Source organism: Chionomys nivalis, chromosome 13 (assembly GCF_950005125.1).
Source record: "Chionomys nivalis chromosome 13, mChiNiv1.1, whole genome shotgun sequence".
Classification (NCBI taxonomy): Eukaryota; Metazoa; Chordata; class Mammalia; order Rodentia; family Cricetidae; genus Chionomys; species Chionomys nivalis.
The window spans coordinates 71454514-71481070 of record NC_080098.1 but is presented as its reverse complement, the minus strand read 5'-3'; the positions used below and the strand labels follow the sequence as shown (position 1 = coordinate 71481070).

At 47.1% G+C, this 26557-nt stretch overlaps 1 protein-coding gene across 1 annotated transcript in view; it reads left to right on the top strand.

The window, feature by feature from the left end:
- The window catches only part of Spock1 (SPARC (osteonectin), cwcv and kazal like domains proteoglycan 1), a 469711-nt gene that overhangs the window by 181869 nt on the left and 261285 nt on the right, over nt 1-26557 (top strand). The window contains exon 3 of the mRNA XM_057787144.1: nt 20674-20719. Coding sequence (XP_057643127.1) covers nt 20674-20719 — 46 coding nt within the window. The remainder of the gene's footprint in view (nt 1-20673; nt 20720-26557) is intronic.

The window sequence follows — 26557 nt, the reverse complement described above, 5'->3', positions numbered from 1 at the left end:
TGACTGAGAGTTCAGAGCGTAGTAATTGCAGCGTGCAATCTCTCTCTCTCCTCACTAGTGTCTGACTGGGGACAATCAGGGGCGGCTGAGGAAAAAAATCTCATCTCATCTCTGGAGTTGGAGATGAGAACAAGAAAATGAACGCAGTTTCTTTCGTCTGTGAGCTAAGTCCTGACAGTTTAACTCAGTCGTCACCGCTGGGGTCTGTGGAGCTGATGTTCTCTGACTGCATGGATGGTGGAGGCACAGCCTCCTAGAGCTGCAGACCTGTCCCTGGCACTGTCACAGAAACGAGGGCCACTACGACAGTTGCCTCAGTTTCTCTCTTACAGGTTAAGAACAGAAAGTCTGAGCCGCAGCGAGGTCTCAGGATATACTGTTAGTCAGGAGACCGGATTCTGTCTGGAAGCTTTGGGGGCAGAAACTATTTATGTGTGGGAGAGTTCAGACTGTAGAGGAGCCCACAAGAAACCCAAGTCTCTGTCACATTGTGGTGAAGGATAGCACCTGTAGAATAGAACTCAGGCTTTTGGAGGGGGCATTTCTTACCTCTTGACCGCCCTTAATGGTCAGAGCTTAGTCAGCCCATTGCGTGGGATCTGTGTAGCATTGCTTTGCAATGTCTGCTCCCTCCCTTCACACCAGGTTTAACGTTGGTTGTCTGTCTGTTCCCATCTGTGTGAGGCAACCAGCAGTCTATATGCTAAGGTAAACTTGCATTCCATGATAGACTGAAGCTGGGTTGCTGGGCTTCTGTCTCTGGTTTCCTCTGTCCACCCTCCCTCCCACTCTGTCCTGGCCCTCATCCCTGCACCAGGCTCCTGGTGAGGCTGCTTCCTCTATTTCTGCCTCCTAGGAGGCTCACTACTACAGTTACCACGGTGCCTTAGTGAGAAACAAGAGGAGGAACCGTCCAGGGAGATGAAGCCTTGCTCCTTATGCTTGGTTACTGTGTGAGAGAAGATGGTACCCAGCCCTCTGGGACAGTGAGAGTCTAACCCTGTGGAGACTCCAGGACCCAAAAAGCAAAGTCTATGGCCAAGGCAATATATGGTCCCTAGTACAGCCTATATCATAATCCAAATATGATTTTAGTTGAACATAGAATTGCCATGTTTAGAATGCTTAGGCCTGTTTTGCAGGCCAAATCCAGCTGAGACCGTGGGTTCAAGGTTTCCATGTTATTAAGGTGAGTGGGGGTGGGAGTGGGGACAGAGCTGTTAAAAGAAGAATGTGAGACAGTTGGGACATAACACAGAAACTTAAAATAGTTGCTCCCTGGCCCTTCCAGGGAAATTCCAGTAGCCCCACCTAGCAAGGGCAGAACTGGATTTCTGTGGCGATCAGCTGGACACGGGGCACTGATAGCAGACATATAACTTTGCTCAGGGTCTTATTTGCCTGGCCATCTGGGACAAGGGTTTCTATCACCAAGATCAGCCACTAAGACCCGTGTGAGCCTAATGTGGAGATCGGTTCCCATTCCCGAGTGGAGACCCACGAAGTCCTGGGTCTCCTGCCATCTTTCCAGTCCCCAGTCCCGAGTGGAGATCCACGAGTCCTGGGTCTCCTGCCATTTTCCCATTTCTCAGTAAGTACAAAGCTCACAGAGGGCCATTTGAGCCTTTACCGAGCTCCCCACTCCCACAGGTGTGAGTGGCTCTTGATATCCCTAATAAATAATCACGCTTAAGTAGAGTACTGGTGGAACATTTTTCTGAAGGTCTTTAAACTAGCTATTTATTTTCTTGGAGAAATATAACCCAAAATGGCTTGGTAATGAATTGCTGCTGTTGTCATGGGACTGGTTCACATGGTAAGGAAGATTTATGCTTCCAGGTAGATGGTGGAGAGCTAAAGAGAAGAAAGGCAGCCCCGATGAGCACAGAAGGTCTGCACGGCTGTGGTCCTGTGTGGCTGTGGTCCTGTGTGGCTGTGGTTCCATGTGGCCGTGGTCCCGTGTGGCCGTGTGACTGTGGTCCTGTGTGGCTGTGGTCCTGTGTGCATTCACTGCTCACTTACTGTGTCATCCAGTTGTGCCTTCCAGGAATAATTGTTACACAGGAATATGGGGACAGCAGAAGGCAAGTCACAGTAAATTTGTCTTTACCCCTGACATTGGCTCATCCCTGCGCTTTTCTAGCATGTGTTCATCCATGCTGTCGGTGGCCAGATGGTGACCAGGGCAGATCTGGGACAGCTGCTGGAGGAGGCACCCTCTCAGGACAAGGCTAGATCCTTGTAGACTGCTGTGCCTTCTTCAGGCACCCTCCACGTGCTGGCCTCTGTGGAACCTATCTGATTAGGAACATTCCTCTGAGGTCCTTTCCCTTGGCGCCAGCTCTACTCCAGGTCCACACAGAAATCTTGTGTGACAATGAGGCCCAGCCAAGTCTGAGCTCTCAGTTCATGCTTTCTCCCCCTTCCCAAGTCACAGAGTTGGTTGCATATTTGAGCCTGCACCCCTTCCCCAAAGAAAAGACAGTGCTCATTGTTCTAGCTGAATGCTGTACCACACACATGCGGAACCCTGAGGACAGGGGTCCCCTGAACCCCTCCCCAGCAGACAGCCTCAAAGCAGCTAACAGCATTTATGTTTTCTCCCCTTATGCAGTCACCACCTCCCAAGGGCCTTCTCTTTTGCTGGCTTTCTCCTGATAGCACTCTGGGGCAAGGCCAACCCAGTGTCTGTTACCTTTTCTCCCAGACAGTTCTCCATTCAGCCTCTTGGCTCCCATCTCAGCCCCGAGGGCTTAGCCCCCTGCTTCTTTGGAGCCATCTCTGTCCTTCCGTGCTCTTGCTTCCTCTGAGCAGGACCTGCTTGGGTTCCACCCACAGCTGTTCTGAGTCCCTGCTTGAGGCAGAGTTGGGCCCAGCACAGTTCACCCAAAGCTGACAGTCTAGACCTTGGTGTGGCTCCAAGAATTTGGATCTGTCGCCAAGAACTCAGCCCTTATCAGTGGTTCCCAATCTTCCTAATGCTGCGGCCCTTTAACATAATTCCTCATGTTGTGATGACCCCCAACTATGATACTTCATAACTATAATTTTGCTACTGTTATAAATCATAAATATCTGTCATGCAGGATATCTGATATGTAACCCCACCCAAGGGGGTCACGACCGACAGGTCGAGAACCACTGCCTTAAGTCTTTCCTTGGAGTTTTCTAGCCTCTTCCTCTAAATAATCCACTTCTGCAGACTGTAGGTAGGTTCTAGAATCTTCTAGAAGGGCCACAGCTCTCCAAGCAAAGTCCATACAAATACACAAGTGATTCTGGTCAAATGGATCTCCAGGAACCAGGGATCCTTGTTATAGGAGCCAGGCTTGAGTGTGGTTGTGCTTGCTTTGTTCCTTCGGTGCAGGCAGTATCTTGGTGTCCAAACAGAATGTTGTACCACTCCTACACAGGCGCAAGAGAGACTGAGCTAGCAGCCCACACTGTTCTGCGAGCCCCTGAGAGCTGAAGAAAGGCCCTATAATGAATACTTAGAACCTGGAAGCTCTTCTCCAAGCAAAGCATGCTGCTTGTATTATCCCCTTATTACAAGGCATTGCCTCCTACTTCCTGAACCTGGCCCCACCGACAGCAGGAGCTCAGGGCCACCAGGAGCTAAGCTGATGTAGTCATTCCCAGCCAGAATGCCTGGAGACAGTTGGATGGATTGCTATGGCAGCCAACAGATAATCCAAAATCCATCACACGCACATGCGGCTCCGGATCACACACGTTAAGCCGAGTAATGGGATTACTTAAGTGGCACCTTATTTACACTTTCTCACAGGGCATAGGCGGCTGCTTTTCTGATGCAGCCGTCACCCAGATTTGATTCTCAAAGATCTCTGGAGCCTCACAGAAGCATCCATCCAGAGGAAGCCAGCAGTATGTTTATAAAACTCCATTATCAGCTCGGAGCAGAGGATAAACAGGGATCAATTAAAACACGACCACCATGTCTGGAGCATTCTACATGCTGGGCACCTAGCAGTAGGCATCTCTGGTCATGCTTCCAAGCACCTTGATAGTGTTGGCACCCTCATTACTCAGATGAGGAAGCTGAGCATGGAAAGGTGGAGTCACTTACACCATGGCAGCAGAAATGACAGAAGAAATTGCCACTTAGAAAAACTGTCACTGGAACCTATATATATTCCGATTTCCAGCTGGGAAGCGTAACCATTGATTTTAGCCCCAAGCTGGGGTAAGAGCTGAGTTTTGTAGAAAGAGAGGTGTGGAAAATGGCCTTCTGAGGCGTTGCTGGGCAATGGGGAAATATGCTGTGTGTTGCTGCCAAACCGTTCCAGCAGGCCGCCCTGATGAGATGCCTATGGTTCCAGCTGTGGTTTGGTGAGCCCTGCTGCCACACCGTATGAGGTTTTCGGCTTGGTTGCCTTATTGAATAGAGCCACAGTGTAGGTTTGTTGTAGATTTGTCATACGCCATTAGGAAATGTGTGATTTCTGATATAATCTCTGAACCTTTCTCCCTCCTGTTTGGGAAGGGGTTGTGGGGTCTGGGCTGGTAGGAGAGCTGAGGGTCAAGCCCTGATTCTTCCATACCCTTCTTTTCTTAATGAGGTAGCAGAAATGCCTGGATAAAAAGAATAAGTGGATGGATGGAGCATTTTGCCACCCTGGAAACAAACTCATGGAAAAGGGCCAGTGTTTTCTTGGGTTGCCGTGGAATTCTTTTGGCTTTTCTTTGACTTGGTCCAGGGCCTCCTCATTCTTGCATGGTGCATGGGTGTGTGTGCCACAGTCTCAGCTCCTAATCCACAGGGATCTTAGGTGAAGCTTTGAATGGAGTGTGGATCTTGGCAAGATAATTTCGTTTCTCTGAGCGTGGAGGTCCCTTGGAGTATAATGTAAGGGGTGCGCTGCTTCAACTCTGCTCGCTCCAAAGACTTTAAATTAGTGAAACGAGCAGATAACCGTCCACCTTGTCTTCTTTTTTCTTTTATGAGATAGGGTTTCTTTGTGTGGCCTTGGTTGTCCTGGAAGTTGCTTTTGTAGACCAGGCTGACCTTGAACTCACAGAGATCTGCCTGATCTGCCTCCCCCAAGTGCTGGGATTAAAGGTGTACACCACTATCTCCTGGCTAGATAACAACCGTCTCCATTTTGTGAACATTTTTTTAAAAAGATTATCTTTAAAAGCAGAAGCAGGAAGGAACCTCAAACCTCAGTTTTCCCAAACTTGACAGCCATTGTCGCCATTTTGAGTTTTCCATAGTCCTTGTGCATATTTCCCTATCTTCTCTCATGGCCCGTGAGCACACCTTCAGGGTGGTTGAGACCCTAGACCATGTGACTGTGAACTTGACTGTGGAAGACATGCTGCGGCCCATAGTTCTGGCATGAGTCATGCTGTCCTGGACCCCAGCATGTCAGTGGGCCTGGCCGCCCCGTCAGTGAGCACTGGGAAGGTGCGTTACAGGGGGAGAGGACGTCGTTAGCAACGGTCACGTCCTTGGCTCTCATCCTTGTGTCTTGGTTTTCTGCTTCTGCCTCCTCCCTCCACTGTTCTACTGCCAGGAGCCGGTAACATGGAGAATGCTTTGCTCTTGAGAGTTTGTCAGGAGTTTATGTCTTCATAGTTCTGGCCATCATGTGGACAAACCAGCTGAGTTACTTCTTAAGGTTCATGAGTTATTTACTAGGTAAGGGACTCGAAGGATCTCAGACATAATAACTTCTTGTGTTCATGCCAGTGCCTTAAAGTGTGAGTGCAAATAGAAAGATCCAAGCAATAGCAGAATTGCTCTGCTTCAGCTTCCATTCTTAGGCATGTTCCAGCCCCTGGCAGTGTGTAAAATGCTACGACTGTATTTACACAGAGCTTGGGGCATATTTGGTTTCTTATTTGACACATTTAGACTCTGAGACAGCTGAGACTTGGATTGTCAGTTTTCAAATAATAAACGAATAAAAAAGCATAAAATCATTCAGTGCTTTGATGGCTGAGTGCATTCCCGCCCCCCAACACACAAGCAACCCATGGCCTGATAGGTGTGTCTGTTACCACAGAAGTGATCTCACTTGAGGGGTTTGAATTGAAAAGATGGGGGCCTGAGAACCCAGGCTGTCCACCTTTCCTCTGTTCTGTTCTCTGCAGGCACAGCAGGATCATTTGAAGCCTGGGTGAGGACAACAGGGCATGCATTTCTGCTCCTGTCTGAGGTTTGGAAGCAGCACCTCCAGGGTCTTGATTTCCATAGTGTGGTCATATGGCATGTCACTCACTCTTGGGGAGCTGCCCTTTGGAGGGGTAGATACTTCCGCATTTGATGCAGGGCAGGTGCAGCGGCTGGCAGAGTGCCTCTTGATGGGGAGCAGTGGCCGGGCAGTTGGCTCTCCTCATGTTTCATAATGACTCACACATGTTCTTAACAGGTGGCGTGGGGACGCTTGCTATTGGCTCAGAAAGGTTGGAGTCTGGGCTTGTTCGCCCTGGGGTGGCAGGTGGTGGGGCTGTGCTCTGCCTTGCACTTGAAGCCCTCATGGTAGTGTCCATCCTGTGCCGTGTTCCTCACCAGCATCTGCAGTAACTGCGGAGTTCCCTGGTCCTCTGGCATGAGCAGGCTGCAGGTGCAGAGAACACTGAATGGAATGGGCTAGAGCTTCTGCTGTTACTGTCCCGGGTTCTGCAGTCGCTGGCTTTTTTCTTTCTGATCCTCCTGAGCTGAGGACATTCACACCAAAGACAGTGCACGTGGACTCGGGCTGGCTCCATACTGTTTGCAAGCCACCCACCACTACACCCCACATAATCTGCATCTGGAATCTTCCTTGACCTTCGAGATCCAGCTGGTTGTGTCTTTCTCATTAGAAACTGCCCTGCTTCCTGGGGTGTATGTACGTGTGCGTGTGTGTGCGCGTGTGCGCATGTGTGATAATAATCAGGGATTTCACCCTTGTGGTTATTACCGCTATCTCTAATGACGACATTGGTCAGGTACATTTGTAAGGCATCCCTACATTTTTGGTTCTCTCTCCACTTGGGGCATCACAAACTTTGTAAACTTATGGGTTAGCTGTTCCTCACATCTGTTTTCTGGTCCAGTGTTGGGGCAGGCATACAGCATGATCATTGTGCATTTAGAATGAATGTTTCCACCAGTCCCTAGGCTCTCACTGGGCTCCCTAGACTCCACAACAGAGCCCAGTGTGTTTAGAAGGCAGCTGGGCATGGGGCTGCTCCCCTGCTGGCTCGTCAGTGCTGTCTGGTGTCCAGCATGGCCAACTATAGCAGCCCAGCTGAGGAGAACGGGGTTGCTAGGTAGTGATGGACGGGCCTGGTATGTAGATATTGGGGTTACATTCCTACAGGGGAACTTGTGGGTGTTGTATTTTGTAGTGGGAGCTGCGGGCAGCATTCCCGCCCGGCTCCTGGCTGCCTAGCTAGCTTATGCCCCAAAATAACAACACACGAACTGTATTCTTTTAAACACTGCTTGGCCCATTAGCTCTAGCCCTTACTGGCTAATTCTCATATCCCAATCAACCCATCTCTAATAATCTGTGTAGCATCAGTCTTACCGGGAAAGATTCAGCATGTCTGACCTGGCAGCTTGCTTCATTGCGTCTGCTCCAGAGAGGAGAGCTATCGAGTCTGAGCTCACTTCCTCTTCCTCCCAGCATTCTGTTCTGTTTACTCCACCCACCTATGTTCTAACCTATGAGGGCCAAGCAGTTTCTTTATTAAACCAATGACCTTCCTCCATCAGTATTTTGTGTTGATATTGGGGTTACATTCCTACAGGGGAACTTATGGGTGTTGTATTTTGGTATGAGAAAGATTCTCTTTGAGCTCTCTGGGCTCTGCCTTGTCCACACAACAGAAATACTTCTGTTCTCTGTAGTGGGCCAGATAAGAATATTCTTAACTGTGGAGTCTGAGTGAGATGCCTCTGATCATGTCCCTGAGTCTCCCAAGTCTATCAGCATCTTTTCTCTGGAAGTTCTGGGGATGGAGGACTGCTTCCCCCATGATGGAGTTACTCTGGTCCCTAAGCATCCCGAATCTATCAGCATCTTTTCTCTGGGTGTTCTAGGGATGGAGAGCTGCCACACCCCTGATTGGGTTTCCCTGATACTTTTCGGGTGACAGGTTTCTGTGACCCAGGTTTCATTGGCAGCTGTGTGGATTCTGGAAACAATATTTAATCACCCTCAGCAGGCAGATTCTTATCCTCCCCCGCTGAGTCCTGGTTTAGTGCTGGGGTGTTCAGGCTCTACTTCATGGAAACTTGTTGGTAATCATGGAGGAAAAGTATGGGTCAAGAGTGTGAGGCCATCCTTTGGCAGGCTTCTTTACTCTGGCCACCTCATGACAGAAATAACGTCATTGGTCACATTGCGTATTTCACAGAAGAAATCACACATCCTGGCTGTAGCACTAGTTTGGAATGGACAGAAGGCCTTGATAGGATCTATTTGGGGGCTTTGTTGACTTTGCTGTATCAGTGCTTCAGTGACAAGGTCTCAGGTCTCAGTGTCATTGGCAGAGTGGCAATAGGAAGCAGGACAGCTTAGGGACTCATTGAAGGGAGTCTTCATCGCTACCCCTAGACTGTGGAAGTAGCAGGGCTAACAGAGGGGTGGAAGGAGCTGTAGCAGAAAGAACGGGGTGGCAGGTGGACACTTCAAGAGACGCTGTGGCTGTGGGTTTCCAGAGGGGAGAGTGTGTCAGAGTGTCACCTTTTGGTCAGCATTTTGATGTCCGCACCACTTTGAGTGGGGCTCCTGGACAGGATGGCAGGCAGGTGTCAGCAGAAGCACAGGACTCACAGGTGCAGGGCATTTCTCTGACCTCATCTTGCTGACTCTTGAAGCTGCTGTTTTTGGCCCGAGAGGGCATCATTATGCCAAAGAAGGCTAAACCTGGGTAGGTGAGGTTCAGGAAGCTGGGACTTGCTGCCTGCCTTACTGGGGCTGGACTAACAGGTTGCATTGCTGTCCAGTCCCTCAGAGACCTAGTGAGGAATAGATTTCTGTTTTCCCATTTTACTGGTAGGAAGCCTCTGATCTGCATGCTTGTCTCCACAGAGCAGACATGCCCACGCCCCTCTCCAGTGTCTCCACAGAGCAGGCATGCCCACGCCCCTCTCCAGTGTCTCCACAGAGCAGGCATGCCCACGCCCCTCTCCAGTGTCTCCACTCTTTACATCCCTTATGTGGTGCCACTGAAGGAGGCTGCATTGTGGCAAGAACATAATCTTCATGTCAAGTGAACAATAAGTTCAGGTCATCTTTCTCCTTCCCACTAGCTATGCGACCTCCTTCTAACATCAGTGTCTGTACCTGTGGTGTGCAGCTGTTTATTGTACTTGTCTCAGACAGTTATCGTAAGGGTCAAATAAAACAGCGTCTGGCCAGGTCAGCACTGGGCCACTCAGACTTGATGGCCCTTACCTGTGTCAGCAGGATCACTATTAGTTTCCACCTTAAATTTTTATTTGAACTTTCGATGTACGCTTCATTTTGGTCCAAGCCTTGGCCCTTCTCCCACTCATTGGACCATTCTGTTGCTGTGACAACATAAATAAGCTTAACATACAGCAATGTAAAGAAGAAAGGGTTTATGTATTTTTGTTTATGGTTCCAGAAGAGAGAATCCATCCTGGTGGGGAAGCTGGATAACAACATTTCATCCACTTGTAAGAGAGCTAGTTAGACAGACAGATGATAGATAGATAGATAGATAGATAGATAGATAGATAGATAGATAGATAGGTGATATATAGAATACAGAGAGATAGAGATAATAGAGATAGAATGAGATGATAGAGACAGAGATACAGAGATGATAGAATAGAGATAGATATATAGATGATAGAGATGTAGCGTTAGAGAAAGCTAGAGATAGAGATGATAGAGATAGAATGAGATGATAGAGACAGAGATACAGAGATAGAATAGAGAGATATATAGATGATAGAGATGTAGCGTTAGAGAAAGCTAGAGATAGAGATGATAGAGATAGAGAATAAAGACATATATACAGGAGGTAGGAAGTGGGGCCAATCTATAATCCCTCAAACTCCCCGCACCCACCACCCCAGTGACATAGTTCCTCTTTGAGACTGAAGTTCCTAAAGGTCCCATACTCTTCCTAAATGGAGCCCTCAACTAAAGATCAAGTGTTCAAATATATGGAGAACATGTCTCATTCAACACACACCAGATTTCAGCTTACACAGGCCGTAAAGTCCACTGGTTCCTGATGATTTGGGGATGCTGGCCATGAGGTAGGGATGCGATTGAGCGCCCCAGTGCTGCACATCCCGACCCGTCCTCCCAAGCCCTCCCTGTGTCATTATTCTGCTTCCTGGGTCCCTGTCTGTCCCAGTTGGAGTCACCAAAGGGAGGCGCCTATTTCATTATTCTCCACTCCAGCCCCGTAGCCCGTGGTCTTGAATCTATGCAGAAACGTGGGGCAGCTGCAGCATCCAGGGAATCAGGCAGAGGTGGGATCATCGTCTACTCATTCCGGCTCTCTTGATCCTTAGGTGTCTTAAACACAAGCGCCATGTTGGCAGTAAGGTCCCACAGTGAAGCCACCCTGCTCAGCCCCAGGGACTGGCCTCTGGAACCACAGAAGAGCAGCCAGTGCTGCAGTGTGGGCTCCGGATCAGTCAGGTGCCACAGAGCTAGGAAGAGTGTGGGTTTCCAAACCAAGCAGCAAGTCGGTCAGGTACCCATGGGCTTCCGGGACAAGCAGCATGACAGTGAGCTGGATGGAGTGAGGGAAGGTAACCTGGGGACAGCGGGGAGTATGTTTCAGGTGGCGAATGGACAGCACGGGCAGCGTTTCAGAAGTTAAGCAGATTTTGTCCTGTTTCAGTAAAAGATAAAACCAAAGCATTCACTCCTGCCTGGAAGGAAGCCTATGGGCTGGAGTGTGGCTGGAGTGAACTACAGGGGGCCGGCAGGGGTTGGGTCCTAGGGGTTCTGTTAGCGGGGCTAGCCACTCTGGGTTGTGCTCTTTAGATGGTTACTGTTGGAGCCTGTGGAGAAGAGCTGGCAGTGCTTGTGGGAGGCAGGGAGGCCCAAGAAGCTGGGGCAGAGGACCTCCAGTGTTCTGTGGCTGGTATGTGTGCCATCTGTGGTGGCCCTGACTTTCCCTCTGTTACCTTTGCTCTGATTGAATTAGTGTTTGGCCCATTTCCTTTGTCCTATTGAGGGCTAAATTATAATCATCGAGGATGCTCTTTAAAAATCCCATGCTGGGTGACATCATGATGAACTTGGTCCCCTAGTCAGCCTCTCCAGGGTAGGATAGAAATCGGTAGTTAGAGTCCTTACCTGCCCCAATACTTAGCCAGGTACCCCGACTTTCTCCTGAAATTACATGAGAGAACTGGTATGGAGGAGAAAATGGTGTGGTGGCATATAGATAGTGCCCTCTTTTTTCTTCCTTTTTTACATTTTATTTTATATGTGTGAGCATTGGCTTGAATGAGTATGTCTGCATCATGTGCATGTAGTACTAGCAGTGGCCAGAAGAGGGCAAGGGCATTGGCTTCTCCTGGAACTGGAGTTGCAGGCTATGAGCTGTTCACTTGGGAGCTGGGAACCAAACCTAGGTCCTTTGCAAGAGCAGCAAGTGCTCCTAAATGCCAAGCCACCCCTTCAGTGCAAACTGTCTTGTTCTTAAATGGAAGCATATTTCTAGAGGCCTGGTAGTCAGGCGTGGGGAGCTATCAGAAATCTATGATACCCAGACAAGACTGAGTCTTGGGCCAGTTAGTCTTTGTGTTTTCTGGGGTGTGACGTTTTCATGCTGTAAGACAGCAAGGGCTTTGTTTGGTTTGTCAGTGGCGCGGGGACTCTCAGGGACCCTTCATCTGCATTCAGTATGCGAATCACCGACTACATAGGAATTTTGCCTGCCGTAGCCCGGTCTCTTTGTTAGGAGACAGTAAATCATAATTGAAACATCTTAGGGTGTGTATGCTGTGAAGCAGAGAGCAGTCCAGCGTCATAATTCTGTCTCTTTCTGCTAGACAGCTCTGTTTTCTAGATGAGGGTCCCTGGACCTTAGAGTGGGGGCGTGGTCTTTAGAGGTAGACCGCAGCTCAGGTTTCCAAGTCACACTGAATGATTTTCTTCATGCGGAGACTAGTAAAAGAGCCCGCATTGAAAATATTTTGTCATAATTTCCATTATAATTGGTCTCCTTTCTGTCAAGTCTAGCTAGAAGTCACATCATAGAAATTTTAAACAAGCCATTTCCACAGGCCCTGCTGGTCCCTACAACCCTGGTTTAAAGTTCTAGATGTAAAGTTCTAGAAGCCTGCTATGCTGGGTACTGTGGTCATGGTAAGGCTCTACGAGCATCTTCAAGGTAGGTACCAGTGATCTCGTTTCATGGGGAAGGAACACGACTCAGAGAGGCCAGCATATGATACAAGGCCCCTCAGCTAAGACCTTCCCTAGCTCCTGCTGCCTTTGAGTGCGTGGTACTGATTTCTCTCTTCCCCGGATATTGACAAGACTGGCTTTCATTAGCTCAGACAACCTGGCAGCCTTGCTAGGGAGGGCAAGGGTCTGGGTGGCATTGGTTTTGCCCTGTGGTTCAATTTGAGTGTATACCAAGGAACCTTTCATCATTTGCATCAGTAGAATGTAGCACAAATTCTAATTGGTCTTAGTAATAAAAACCTGGAGTCAGGTATTAGGGGGTGAAAGCTGAAAGATCAAAGAAGCAGAAAAGACAGTCACTAGTTCTCACCTCTATGAAATGCTTGGATCGAATGGGGTCTCCTGTCTCTACAAGTCCTCAGACTGAATGCCCTCAGTTCCTCTCTCCTCCCGCCTTATATTCCTCTCTCCACCCAGCCATATTCCTTCCTGTCTACACCTTCCTAGTGTCGGAATTAAAGACACGTGATTCCTAAATACTGGGATTAAACATGTGAGCCATCACCACCTGGTTCTGTTTCTCTTTTAGACTGGAGCAATCTTGTGTAACCAGGGTGGCCTTGACCTCACAGAGGTCTGTCTGCCTCTGCTGGGATTAAAGGTGTGTGGCACCACTGCCTGGCCTCTATGGCTAAACTAGTGGTTTAGTTCTGTACTCTGATTTTCTGGCAAGCTTTATTTGTTAGATTACAAACAAGATATCACCACAGCAGAAGAACATAAGAACGGATATAGAACACAGTTGGGAGAAGGAACCACACACACACTTCCCTTTTCTGTTTGGGCAAATAATACCTTGGCACCCCAGTTTGAATGGCTCAATAGAGACATTCAGTCCCTGAGAAGGGAGAGCTCATTAAGGCAGTGGAAACTCTAATTGGCAGGGAAGCAGGGGTGGGGAGGTGGGGGAGTGTGGGAGGAAGATGAGCCAATCCTACTCACCTCACGTATTTCCCAAGGTCCATGACCCTATGTTTGAAGTCCCCTCCAGCAGTGCTGGAGCTTCAGGGCAAATGATGCCTTTTTGGAAATTCAGAAGCTCTGTTGTTCTTGGCCTTTGTTGTTGTCTTGGGATGTTTATTGATTGGGCTGCTGTTGCAGGCAATGAGTCATTTGACATTCCTGCAGATGGGAACAGTGGGTGAGTGTCTGGGTTTCATCAGAGTTCTGCTAATTCTCCTGCAGTGTGCACAGATAACTGAGACATGTCCCCAATCCCCCAGTCATTACCTTTTTACCTAAGTCTTTTCCCGTGGGCTCTGTGGGTGATGGACCTTAGCAAAGGTGTGATAGTAGGCGGCTTAAAATAACTGGTTATGACCTTTATAATGTTTTGAAATTTTGATGCATTTATCAAAAATGTGTACATTCCTTCTCATTGTTTGATGTGATTCTTTTATTTTTTCCCATTCATTATGCTTTCGGACTCAGGAAGTTGAGGTAGGTTTTGCTTTCAAACGTATGTAGACATAGTATCAAAATGGTTGCAAAATAAAATGTAAACTGTATCTCAGATCTTTAATCTCATGTTAAATATTTGCTTGCATTCAGTCAACCAGGAATACAGACGTTTGCTTCTCACGGGATTATGTGAGGGATGTAATTTATCAAATGTATAGAAACAGTCCACTGACTGTGTTATTCTTTCTCATTAGTTACACTACAAGTACGATTGTCAGTTATTATCTGTATTTTACTGGTGGGTTATTTATTGAAAGAGCAGAGAAACCCACATTGTTATTTTCTAAATCATTCTGTCTAAAGCCTGCAGGACTTTACACCAAATGTCAGACCAATTTATCAAAGAATAGCTCTATTCAGGGTGAAAGTGATTTAGAGTGTGTATACAAACATCCACCCACCTGTGTCTACACATACCTAATAGTTATGGGAATTTCTCAGGGGCTGCAGTCTTCTTAAAGCTAGATCGGCTGTCTTATATATGAAGCGATTTATCAAGAATTTATCATGTCCTGTTGAGTGATACCCCAGGGAATAGGCAGGTAAGACTACCCCAGCTCAGACGTCACCTAGGCTCGGGCATGTGTATGTGTTGTGGGGCGGACTCATACATGCGCATTGAAATGCGTTACAGCACACAGCTCCTGTCCCTGGTCAACCCAAGTCCCATGAGTGATGTTTACGATGGTTCAAGTCTCCATCCAATCTAGACTGGGTGCGCAGTTGACCATCTCATTCAGGGTCCCCATGGGGACTATTCCTTGGTGCTGGTAGGGGCAGGCTTGGCAGAGGATAGACACACCAAGAGCATGTTGCTGGTTTAAAGATGTAACAGAACACAGCTCAGGGGTGAGGTGGCTACATGGGGGGGCTATGTCATTTCCCAGCAGAGGAGTGACTTTGTGTCATATCGTGGGTTGACTAGCAAGCATTATCCCTGTGCATAGGTCACAGGGAAGTGTCCAGTTGCACAATAGACAGCCTTACAAAAGCCTGGTCTAGAACTTACTTCTATTAGCCAGTTTAGGGAAACCTCTAACCCCAACAACCTACCTCCTTGCTACTCTACCCAGTCAAATGGCGTGAAAGGGGGGTGATCTGGTTTGTGTTGAGTCACCTTCAGAATGCCTGACTCCCGTCCTTCATGAGCCTTTTCACGGGTGTGTGCTCAGCAAAGCCAGCCTCCCTCTGAGAAGCTAGTAACCCAGAAATGCTATGTCCCTAGGACAGAGAGACACCTTTCTCTGTTGATTGACAGTGGCCCTGCAGAAGACCCTGCACGGACTGTTTTGCCCTCTCTGTACCTTGCTTCCTCTGCTCACAGCTTCCTGGTTCACCCCTGGTCAAGATAAATGAGGCCCTCATTTACGTTCCAGGCTGGTAATTTGTATTGTCTCAGGTAATCCTCAGACGGATCTGCAGGGTTCAAACAGTTTAGCTAAAATATGTATGAGGGAGAAATTATCTGTTTCATGTGCACTCAGTGTCTTTGATCTGTGGCATCTGAAGCTGTTGTCTGTAATAAATTACCCCTCATCTTCATCTCCAGAGCCACGGCACTTGGGTGCTTTTGATTGGCTCTGCCCCCAGCTTTTCCTTGGAGTTGGCTTTAACAGTCTTTGTAGCTGAAATGGGAAATCCCTGGAGAATCTTGGGGCTAAATTGTATCAGCCATTTTGGGGCTGTACTACAAGGGAAGAGAAATCATGTTCAATTGTGATATAGGGCAAGCCCATCCATGGTGAGGGCACTCGATTGCTCAGAGTCTTCAGAGGTTCGGCGTCATTTCATATTAGGCTGACTGCAGGACTTTTTTAGCAGATTTGCAGGAGAATGCGAGGCTCTTGTCCCATGTAAACATCTGTACAGGACTGGCTTTGGGGCCCCAAGAACCCCAAATCTCTGAATGTCCACATCTCCGAAATAAATTGCACCATGTTTGCCTAGAACCTGCTTACATCCGCCCACCACCTAGTTTACATCACCCCTGGATTACACATAATAGTAATGTAGTGTAAATGCTGTGCAATAGACCGCACAGTTTGGGGAATAATTGTAAGAAAGTTGATGGTGTTCAGTGCAAATGCGGGTGTTTTTCAAAGACTTTTGGTACCTGGTTGAATCTGTCGAAGTGGCACCTAAGATATGGAGAGCTGACTGTACTTATGGGTATCGTCCTATACATTATGACTTGTGAATACACACACATTTGTCATTAGATTTTATGATATGTACCATGTGAATATAAAATGCACACATGCATGCGCTTATAAACAACTTTATATATATAATATATATTTGTGTAAGTGTGTGTGCATAGGTGTGGGTGCATGTGTGTGTATATATATGTACAGATTTTCTTTTCACAGGTAGTGATCAGAACAGAATATCTCTAACACAGTTAAAAATTCAGTTAATTCCTTTGCAGCAGCTGTTACCAGCCATTCATTATATGGTGCCCAGTGCTCTGTTTCTGGGGATATTTAGCTAATGAGATGAATGTTTAAATGTGATTTTTTTGTCTCTGTTGATATGATAGCATGGTGCTACAGTACTACCAGGTCTCTGGTTCTTCGTTTGCTCTGAGCACCAACCATCCTTTCCTTCCTCCATCTTAGACATACAACAATTGATTTGCTCTCTGACGGCCAGGCTGGCTCTTCAGAACATCTGAAACACTTCATGATGTCAGTCATCAGTCAGTTTACTCATGCTTGAGCCTCTGCTTAGACTGGTGGGTTCTTGGAGATTCCTAAGTAATGAGAGTTGGGTAGGTCCCTTATGGAATACCATGGGAAAATAGAATTTGCCTTTCATCCTAAGAATTGCTGAACTCCAGCTCAAGGCTGTGTGCCTCCCTGTTCAGAAGCCAACTCTCTTGACCCTGCAGGGTAGACCACTAACTACAGACCCACACTGCCATCCTTGTTGCTCAATGTGCATGATACATTAATGAGAGTTATTGAATTTAATAAATGACTGTATTTCAATATTTACTTTTCCAGTTAGGCTTATGTCTGAAAATTAACCTGTTTCTGGGTCCTTGAAAGTTCCTTTAAAGAATTCTATCATTAGGTCAAAAGGCCAAATCAGACAGACTAACTCAGCAAGTGCCCATCCATCCAACAGCCTTCAACCCTGTCTGAATTTGAATAGGTATCAACTTTCCTGGGCTAGAACAATGGTCAGAGACAAGGTTCTCATGGTCCAGGTCTCAGCTGGCATTGCGACTGGCCTCTGGAGTCCTGGGAGCAGGGATGGGCTGTCACACAGTGCAGCCCTGGGGTGACGTGGAACCAGGCACCCTGCTGCCGGATGAGTCTGCTGCAAATGATGTAGTCCCTGTGTTTTCTTTCTTTTTTTTTTTTTATTCTTTTTTAATTAAAATTTCCACCTGCTACCCGTTTCCCATTTCCCTCCCCTCCTCCCAAATATTGCCCCCTCCCCCCACTTCCCTCCCCCTATCCCCACTCCTCTTCTCCTCCCCCCACTCCATTCCCCCTCCCTCTCGATACTGAAGAGCAGTCCAAATTCCCTGCCCTGCGGGAAGACCAAGGTCCTTCTATCTACGTCCAGAAAGGTGAGCGTCCAAACAGGCTAAGCTCCCACAAAGCCAGTTCATGTATTAGGATCGAAACCTAGTGCCATTGTCCTTGGCTTCTCATCAGTCTTCATTGACCGCCATGCTCAGAGAGTCCGGAATCAACCCATGCTTATTCAGTCCCAGACCAGCTGGCCTTACCTAAGAGAGCCATCTTAGGGTTGGCAAGAGACTTGACTCTTGAGGGGTTCGCAGGTGTCCAGGAATATGTCCCCAGCTGGTACCTTGGACAACTAAGGAGAGGGAACCTGAAATGACCCTATCCTATACTGATGAATATCTTGCATATCACCTTAGAACCTTCATCTGGCGATGGATCGAGGTAGAGACAGAGTCTCAATTTGGAGCAACGGTCTGAGCTCTTAAGGTCCAAATGAGGAGCAGAAGGAGAGAGAACATGAGCAAAAAATCAGGACCACGAGGGATGCACCCACCCACTGTGACAGTCCCTGTGTTTTCATTGAGACAGAAGATAAAAGCCTGGCTTACTCAAAGTGTCTTGAGCCTCAGGGAAGAGATCAGCCCTGGTATTGGTGGAGTGACAGTTTGGGACCATAGCTAGCTGTCTTTAAGTCTCTCAAGGATGGCAATGGTTAGTTAGGTGGGACTAGGATGAACAGATTCCCAGGTGGTGTCTCTAGATACCCCCTGGCTTTTTGTTACCTTGGAGATCTCACCTCATCAACTTTTCTCCTAGAGTGAACCAACTGACGCAGCTGAGCAGTGTGGGCATCTCTGGGGGCACCTGTGCATGTTAGAATAGTGTTTCCCTCATGCCCTGACACCTCAAACTCTGACCCTGGCAGAAGACCCCCCCCCACTGCCCCATGCCCATTTCCCTGATGAGCTTTGTTACATCGAGTACTTCACAGTGCTCATGACCTTGGCCGCTGGTGGAGGGTTTTCCACCAGCTACACTGAAATTCACAATAACCAAAGCTTTGTGAGCTCCCAACTCCTTTACGTGTGTTTTGGTGATCTTCTTTCCTCTAGAAGAGAGAAAGCAATCAGATGCAGGGCGTAATTCCCCATCCCATTTGGCCTGCCTGGGTGAGGGACCATTTGAAGGATTTATTTTCCATCATGAGTTTTCATTCAAGGTGTGCTTATACATTTGCAGTGATTAGGCAGTATTATTACATTTGCAGTGGGTTTTAAATATCCCAAGGCGGATACCAGCTTTTAGAGGCTTTATATTTAAAACTGTGCTTTTCCTCCTGAAAGAAAACCATAAAAACAGCAATTAGAGTTATCCTGCAAAGTGACAAGGTCCAGAAAGAATGCTTCACATTCCATCCGGGTCCTCAAGCGTACAGAATCATTAGGGAGTATTCTCTTCTCGGGACCTGCTCAAGCCTTTCTTGGACATCAAAGAGAATGTAACATGTAAAATTAAAGCAAAGGAACTTACCTTAGGCTCCAGCCCTTCCCTTGGACACATATCCTCTGCCTTCAGAGCTCCCACGGCTTAGGAGAGCACAGCCAAGTGAAAAGATTTTTGAAGATTCACAGTGCCCTTGGACTTGCTGACGTCCCCTTTGCATGAGAAGGGGGCATTGGTGGGCAGCCTGGACAGTTTATCTTTGTCCTCAGGTGATGAGACCATTCCCTTTGGGCTGTCTCTTGCCTTGCTCTTGTGAACAAAAGACTCTTCTGGTAACAGGATTGTCTAAGGCAAAGAGGATATTGAGCATCACACAGAAACATCAAGTGATAAACATCCCACCAACTTCCACCCTTTACCCAAGACCACTTAGCACTGGCTCATCAGCTTTTAGATAGCACAGTGCCCCGAATTTGGATTGTATTTAAAATAATAAGTGTGTGTGTGTCGGGGGTGGATGTTGCAGATAGATTATTCTAGACTTTCTCAGTGATTGCTCTGACTTGATAGATCTCAAGTCAGGTGATCATGATAGTCATGTCGTAAAATTAAAACTGGAGCAAAGTGGACCAGCTCCTTAAAGTTAAAAAGAGCTTAGTGCTTAGTCTCCGGGATCCAGGGCTGTTCGTGCTTATTCACACCCTGTAAAATGGAATCACTAGACATGGAAAATATGTTCTGATTTAACTCTGAATCCAGCTTCCTAATTTTTTTTTGCGGGCTTGGGTGGCCTCAACAAGGATCTCATATTAAGTCAGGTAACTGATTGAGGAGGAGATCAATGACATCCACGGGGGATCATGTGGGAGGTGAACTGCATCGTAGGACAGGGAGGGCAAAATTAAACTAATCGTGCACTTTGATGTAAATTAACTTCTCCAGAAGGGAAGTTGAGGGCTTGTTTCAGACAGCCATTTGGAGGTGTCTGTGATGGGTGGAGTACCTGCCCACACAGCCCCACACAGCTGCCCCACACAGCTAACAGACTATCAGCTGGAAAGGGCCAAATGCCCTAGGGGTGATGTGGTGTAAGACTGAACAGTCTAGCCTTGCTGGTTTGCAAACTGTGGGTGTTCTGGGCAGAGTGAGGCCAAGGATGCTTGTTTAGAAGGGTGAGGGTTGCTAGAAGTGAGGAGAGGTTAACAGAACCCTGAAGAACTGAGTGATGTAGTTTCTCGCAGTTTCAAAGTAATGAAGAACCCACCTTGCCAGGTGCTTGATGCGGACTGCACGCAAGAGTGACGTGGCTGTGGATGGAGCCAAATGGACTCCATCCCTCAAACTAAAGACTTTATGCTAAGCACCCCGGGGGTGTTCTAACGTTTAATGGTCCTCTGGTTTTAGGCTCTGTAAGTGTTGGGGAACTGGAAATGTACACCTCAAGTTATATGTCTCCATGTAAAAGAAATGCTGACAGTTAAATTATCAGCTGTTACAAATACAGGGGTTTAATCGTAAGTGAGAGCCGCCTAGGCATCACCTATGGTACAGCTGATAGCAGATACACCTCACACATAGGAGATGGCTGGGTGGATATGTCAAACCAAGATGAGCAGAGCTGTTTCCATGCCAGGCTGAGATGTTTCTATAACTCCCAGTGTTTAGTATGTACAATTTGAAAGGCGAGAATTGGAGAAGTAAATTGACATTTTTTTTTTTATTGCATTCTCATGCATGTTTGGGGGAAGATTTGTAAGCGGTGAGGGTTCTCCTTTGTGTTTTGGGAAGCTGGACGAAGCAGTTTTTATGCTGGGAGAGGCCTCTGATGTCTGACCTCCGTTTCTACCTTTCTTTCCTAGGATGACTATTTCAGAAACTGGAATCCCAACAAGCCCTTCGACCAAGGTAAAGGATGCATCATGGGAAATACCGACGCATTCTCTCTTCCTTGCATGCATGCAGAATTGAGTCTCTCTCTCTCTGTCTCTGTCTCTGTCTCTCTCTCTCTCTCAGAAGCTACCTTGCTTTCTTATTTTATTGACTTTGGATCCTGAACTAAGTGGGGGTGGTAGAAATATTTTTATCCAGTTGGGTATTTGTCTGAGGTTATTTGTAGACAGATTTAAACAATTTTTAAAACTTGAGTCAGCTAGTGAAATTATTGATTGATTTTGTTTAAAAACATAGCAGAGTAATTATCAAGCTTGTGAATCATGGGGCTGGCTGTACCCTGAAGTTTTATCATATAATGTGATGTGCTGAAAGGTGTTCCGCCATTGAATGAGGGAAAAGAATAATTCTGGGAGATTTTGGATACTTGAAATTGTTTGTTAAATGCATCCCTTTATGGTTTTTATTTAAAAAACAATTTACGTATTGTATGTGTATTCCCGTGTACACACACATATACAGGTGTAAGTGTCAGAGACAACTTTCAGGAGTTGGGTTCCCCCTTCCCCCGTGTGGGATTTGGTATCACAGTTCACTGGGCATGGTGGGAAGTGACTTACCCCTGAGCCATCTGACCAAACTTCATGGTTTCTAGTGAGAAGCTGTTATGGTGTCCACTCACGGACAGGCGGGTGTCCTTGAGTCCTTCCCATCTGTCCCAGCAGATGTGGAACTGTTTCCATGGGGGCAGATAGAAGTCGCTATGTCCTTGTGTGATTTACTGGGACACAGTGAGGGCTGTCCTATTCCTGCTGTCCCTTGAGTGGCAGCTCTCGGCACTGACATCACTACTGAAATGATGCTAAATTGTGCTGTGGATATACGTGTGCCATTAAGCCTGAAACTCAGAGGCGACACCATCTACTGTGCATGTTTCCCAGTGCTCGTGATTCTGAGTATTGACTTCTGTTCAAGCACTTGCCCTGGATGCCATTTTTTCTCATCAGGAGAACTGACGTTCAGGTTTTCATGTGTGCTTATCCCAAACCTTAAAGCAATGCATTATTTTGTTTATGCAGTCCCACATGCCCTTATCCATCCATTCATCTGCCTACCCTGGAAAATTTATTGCTCTCTCACTGTCTGCACAAATGCAAAGCCAAAAATCCAAACAGAGAGCAAATGAAGCATGGTTAGTGTCCACCTGAGGTGCGAGGAGAGAGCGCGGTCATGATTTCCGTGGGATGTGTTAATGACCGCAGTGCAGGAGTGTGCAGGGAAGAGTGCCTGGCTGTGTAGAGGACTGTGGCAGGGGGATTGTGGGTCTGTATGTTCGAGGGAAGGAAGAAGGGTTTGTGCAGAGAGCTTTCCTTTGGAGGCTTTGCCTGGGATGCACTCAATCACCCCAACAATTCACAGTAGCATATATAAAGGTATTAGTCATTTATGCTAAGCATTTCCTTAACTCAAGTGTTCTTAGAAGACTAAACCTTCACTTAGGAAGAATACTCGTGACGCAGAGTGGCGCATCCCTGGCTTGTGTGTGATGAGTGAGTCCGTCCAAAGACATCTGCTTCAGGCTCTTGGTTGTGACAACGGCTCAGCTATGGGGTTCCCTGAGCTGCTGCTTCATGCTGAGATGCATACATACTCCTCCTAGGATCCCAGTAACCACCAGGCTAACTTCCTCCCAGGGCATTCAGACAAATGAATATTCCATGAAGGGAATACACACGAGAGAAGGGACTGCATGAAGGCAAGTGCTGTTTGCCATCTGGATATATAAATGATTGCTCCCCTTGTTCTGATGGTCACACAGGGATTTTGAGTCCCAAGGGAAACATAGCATTTAAGCCCACTTAGGAGAAAACTCCTGACAAGGGTTTTGCCACTGTTCTGAGTGAAGCTCTGCCCTGCCCTGCCCTGCTCTGCCTGCAAACTTAGGTCTGCTGATACTTAGATCTCTCCAAATCTCATGATGCTTAAGGGTACAGCGGAGAGTCCTTCCTGGTCCCTCTGTGTGACTGCTGTGGTCATGTATAGCCACAGCCGCGGGAGAGCAGCGAACGGAGGGTGGCCTTCGCTTAAGTATTAGCTCCAGCAGATGTCGTTTAGTACACTGTGTGCAGCTTAGTAGAGATGGGTGGTTACTGGTGGCGCTGAAACACGGTGAAATAAAAGCCACTGGCACAGATGACATCGGGCATCTCATCCTTGGGAAAGTAGGGGAATCACTGAACTCCAGAGGACTTGTCAGCAACACGAAGTCATTTCCATTCTGTCCTGATTTGCTCTCGGATGCTGTGATCAAACATCACATGATTAAAATCAACTTAGGGAGGAAAGGGTTTATTTGGCTTACACTTCCACATCACTGTTCATCATTGAAGGAAGCCAGGACAGGAACTCAAGCAGGAACCCGGAGGCAGGAACTGACAGAAACCATGGAGGAATGTTGCTTACTAGCTGAATCCTCCTGGCTTGCTCAGCCTGCTTTTTTTTTGGCCGAGGACCACCAGCCTAATGACAGTACCACCCACAGTGGACTGGGCCTCCATGGAAATTATTAATCAAGAAAATGCCCCACAGACATGCCCAAAGGCCAATCTGATGGAGGCAATTCCTTAGCAAGAATCCTTCTTCCCAGGCAACTTTAGTCTGTGTTGAATTGATAAAAATGAACCAGATACTATCCTGATCTGAGGAAGGGTTGAATACAAGGCTGCAGAGGTGGCCCCATGGGTATAGTGTCTGCTTGTGGATATGGGGATGTGGCCCCATGGGTACAGTGTCTGCTGTGTGGATGTGGCCCCGTGGGTATAGTGTGTTGTGTGGATGTGGGGAGGTGGCCCCGTGGGTATAGTGCCTGCTGTATGATGTGAGGGCTTGATTCTGCACTCTCAGAACCTACAGGTGCAGTTGCAAACCTACAGTCCCTGTGCTCCTGGAGCGAGATGAGAGGCAGGGGTGGGACAGTCATCAGAAACGTGTGGGCCAGCTAGCCTTCACACACAGGGGCAGAGAAGACACTCTTCCTCAAGGAAAGTGGACTGCAAAGACCAACACGGAGGTTGCCCTTTGTGTCACATGCCCACTGTGTCACATACATACCAGTACATACATGCATACATGTACGTGCATACACATACATGCACACCCCCACATACACATATTCACATGCACACACACACACGCACACAAAATGGAGGTTACAGGGGGAGAAAGAGAAAGGAGATGATCTCAAAAGGTTTATACCAGGGAGATGTTTATTTGGCACAGAAGGAAGTTTTTGGAAACACTCATTTTGTTAAAGCCACCTAATATTTAATGCTGGTCATAGAAACAGAACAAAGGAAGGCCTCTCTGGTGAGACAACCCTGGTCATATAGATGTGGAGCGTGTGAGCACTGACTGATGGGCACATGGCATGGGTGTGAACAGGGTGAGATTTGGCTCATCAATCCGTAAGCTGGTACATGCTTACACAGATGACAAGGCTCCATCATGGTTGTTGTGACTTTCTTTAGCCTCAGCTTGGCCTCATACAGTCTGTGTTTCTGGTCAAGCTCGTTCCCCATGGCTGCGTACTCAGTCTTGCTGATATCAGTTACCTCCAGTGTGTTGTCAGGAGTATCCCATTCTCTTTCCCGCCTGATGAAATGGGCTTGGTGAGGACAGCTGTCTGTAGAGTCCAGAGGAGAAAGAACAAGATGATCTGGGAACTACAAAACTGTCATTAGGAAAACAAGAGTGTGACTGGGCTGGAGTGGTGCACACCTTTAATCCCAGCTCTTGGGAGGCAGAGGCAGGCGGATCTCTGTGAGTTCAAGGTCAGCCTGGTCTACAAGAGCTAGTTCCATTCCAGGATAACTAGGGCTGTTACACAGAGAAACCCTGTCTCAAAACAAAAACAAAAACAAAAAACAAACAAACAAACAAAAAAACAAATCAACCAAAAGAAGAAGAAGAAGAAGAAGAAGAAGAAGAAGAAGAAGAAGAGGAAGAGGAAGAGGAAGAGGAAGAGGAAGAGGAAGAGGAAGAGGAAGAGGAAGAAGAAGAAGAAGAAGAAGAAGAAGAAGAAGAAGAAGAAGAAGAAGAAGAAGAAGAAGAAGAAGAAGAAGCAAAGAAAGAAAGAAAGAAAATAAAAGTGTGGCTTTGGGGTCCACAGAATTTGGGTTGAAAAGCTATGAAGCAAATTCTAATGAGTTATTTCAAAGGCTCCCAATTGTCCTTTTATAAAAAGGAACACTGAAATTGATTTGCAGTGTTGCAGTGTTGCTTATGGAAAAGCTGGATTGCTGCTATTGTATGGGGGTGAGGAAGGTTTTGCGTGTGTGTAATTGCCCACACTGTTATGTTTAGAATGTAATTCTGATGACTTGAAGATGTCGCAGAGCGATAGAGCAAGATGGATTTAGACCTCTGCTGTAGATGTGGTTCACTCAGGAACGAGCCTGGTGGTCTACGTGGGTACAAAGTCCCAGCTGAAGAAACAAACTGCGTTAGGAGGGATGGCCGTGAGACTCATCAGGGGACTTGTCAGGAGCAAGTGGATTTCTGTCTAGAGAAAGCTGTGGGTGTTTCAGGACAGCACATGGCCATTGGTCTTGGGAATGCTGCCCCTTCATCAGTGAGTGCATCATTCTGGTCTAGCAACCCAGCAAGGGCTTACCCTCAGCCTATGCAGGTGACTTCAGGACACAGCAGGAACATGCAGGAACAGGTCTTCAGATGTAAAAGAAGCCCCATCCACCTGCTGTCAACTCAAATGACAGGAAAGAAGAAATCCCTGGGACTTTGACTTCACAGGTTATCCCAGCATCCCAATAAGCTCAAATCCTGACGCATCATAGAACCATTCGAGGGGAAATTTTCCAAGTGAGAGGAGAGGATGGTTCCCATGCTCCAGCTGCCTTTGGGGTCCCAGAGCCCTGTGAGGGCTACAGCGTGCATGGGGACAAGATGGCTCACTGATGAAGTTGGTGGACCTCTTCCACTTAGATGAATCTGCAAGTTTTACATTCTGGATGAGCTAGAGATGTAAGTCTCTGTAATCTTCTTCTTGGCATAGAAGAGGTTCCAAAGAGCCTCTGATTTGCATTCACTTAGCTTTGAAAAACAATTTTTAAGGCTTCATTCACCTTCTCTGAGCCTGGAAACTGTTATATTTCAGAGACAGCTGGCCTGGTTTGTGGGAGGCAATGTAATAGTTTGCCCCTGGCTGCCTCCCGTTTGGAGGAACAGGCTTCACTTCTCCATTGCCACACAACTTCAGGAAGATGTTCTCCCTCACTCAACACTTCTGATTTTCCTACACCTCATTCCAGATAAATTCATTCTCTTCTCCCATTTCTTGTATGTCTTGACTCTGACAATAAAGTACCTATTATTTTTTTTTCAAATTGGAGTATTGATTTCTAAATGTTGCAACTCAACCCTGGCAGGGAAGAGAACATTATTAATTCAAATATCAGTGTTTTTGGGTTTAACTCCAACTCTTGACTTTGATCAGGTTAAAAGTTTGGTCTTACCTCTTTGACTTTGCCTGTTTGTTTTCCCAAGAGAAATAAACCATCAGATATGTAATATTGGTCCCAGGGAGTCTTCCTTGGTCCTGTCTCCCATTTTCATTTCCCTACAGGTGACAGGACTATTAGCTTTTCTTTCCCTGTCATTTGAACATATGCACAAGGTGTTACACTCAATCATGTATTTCACAGTAGAAACCGGTGTCTCTGTCTCTGGTGTGCTGAAGGCACTGCAGCTCGCCGTTTGACATTTTGTCTTTGTAGCTGTAGATTGAACAATTTCTTTACAATGTAACCTTCCTGCAGGTGCCACATTTTACTCCAG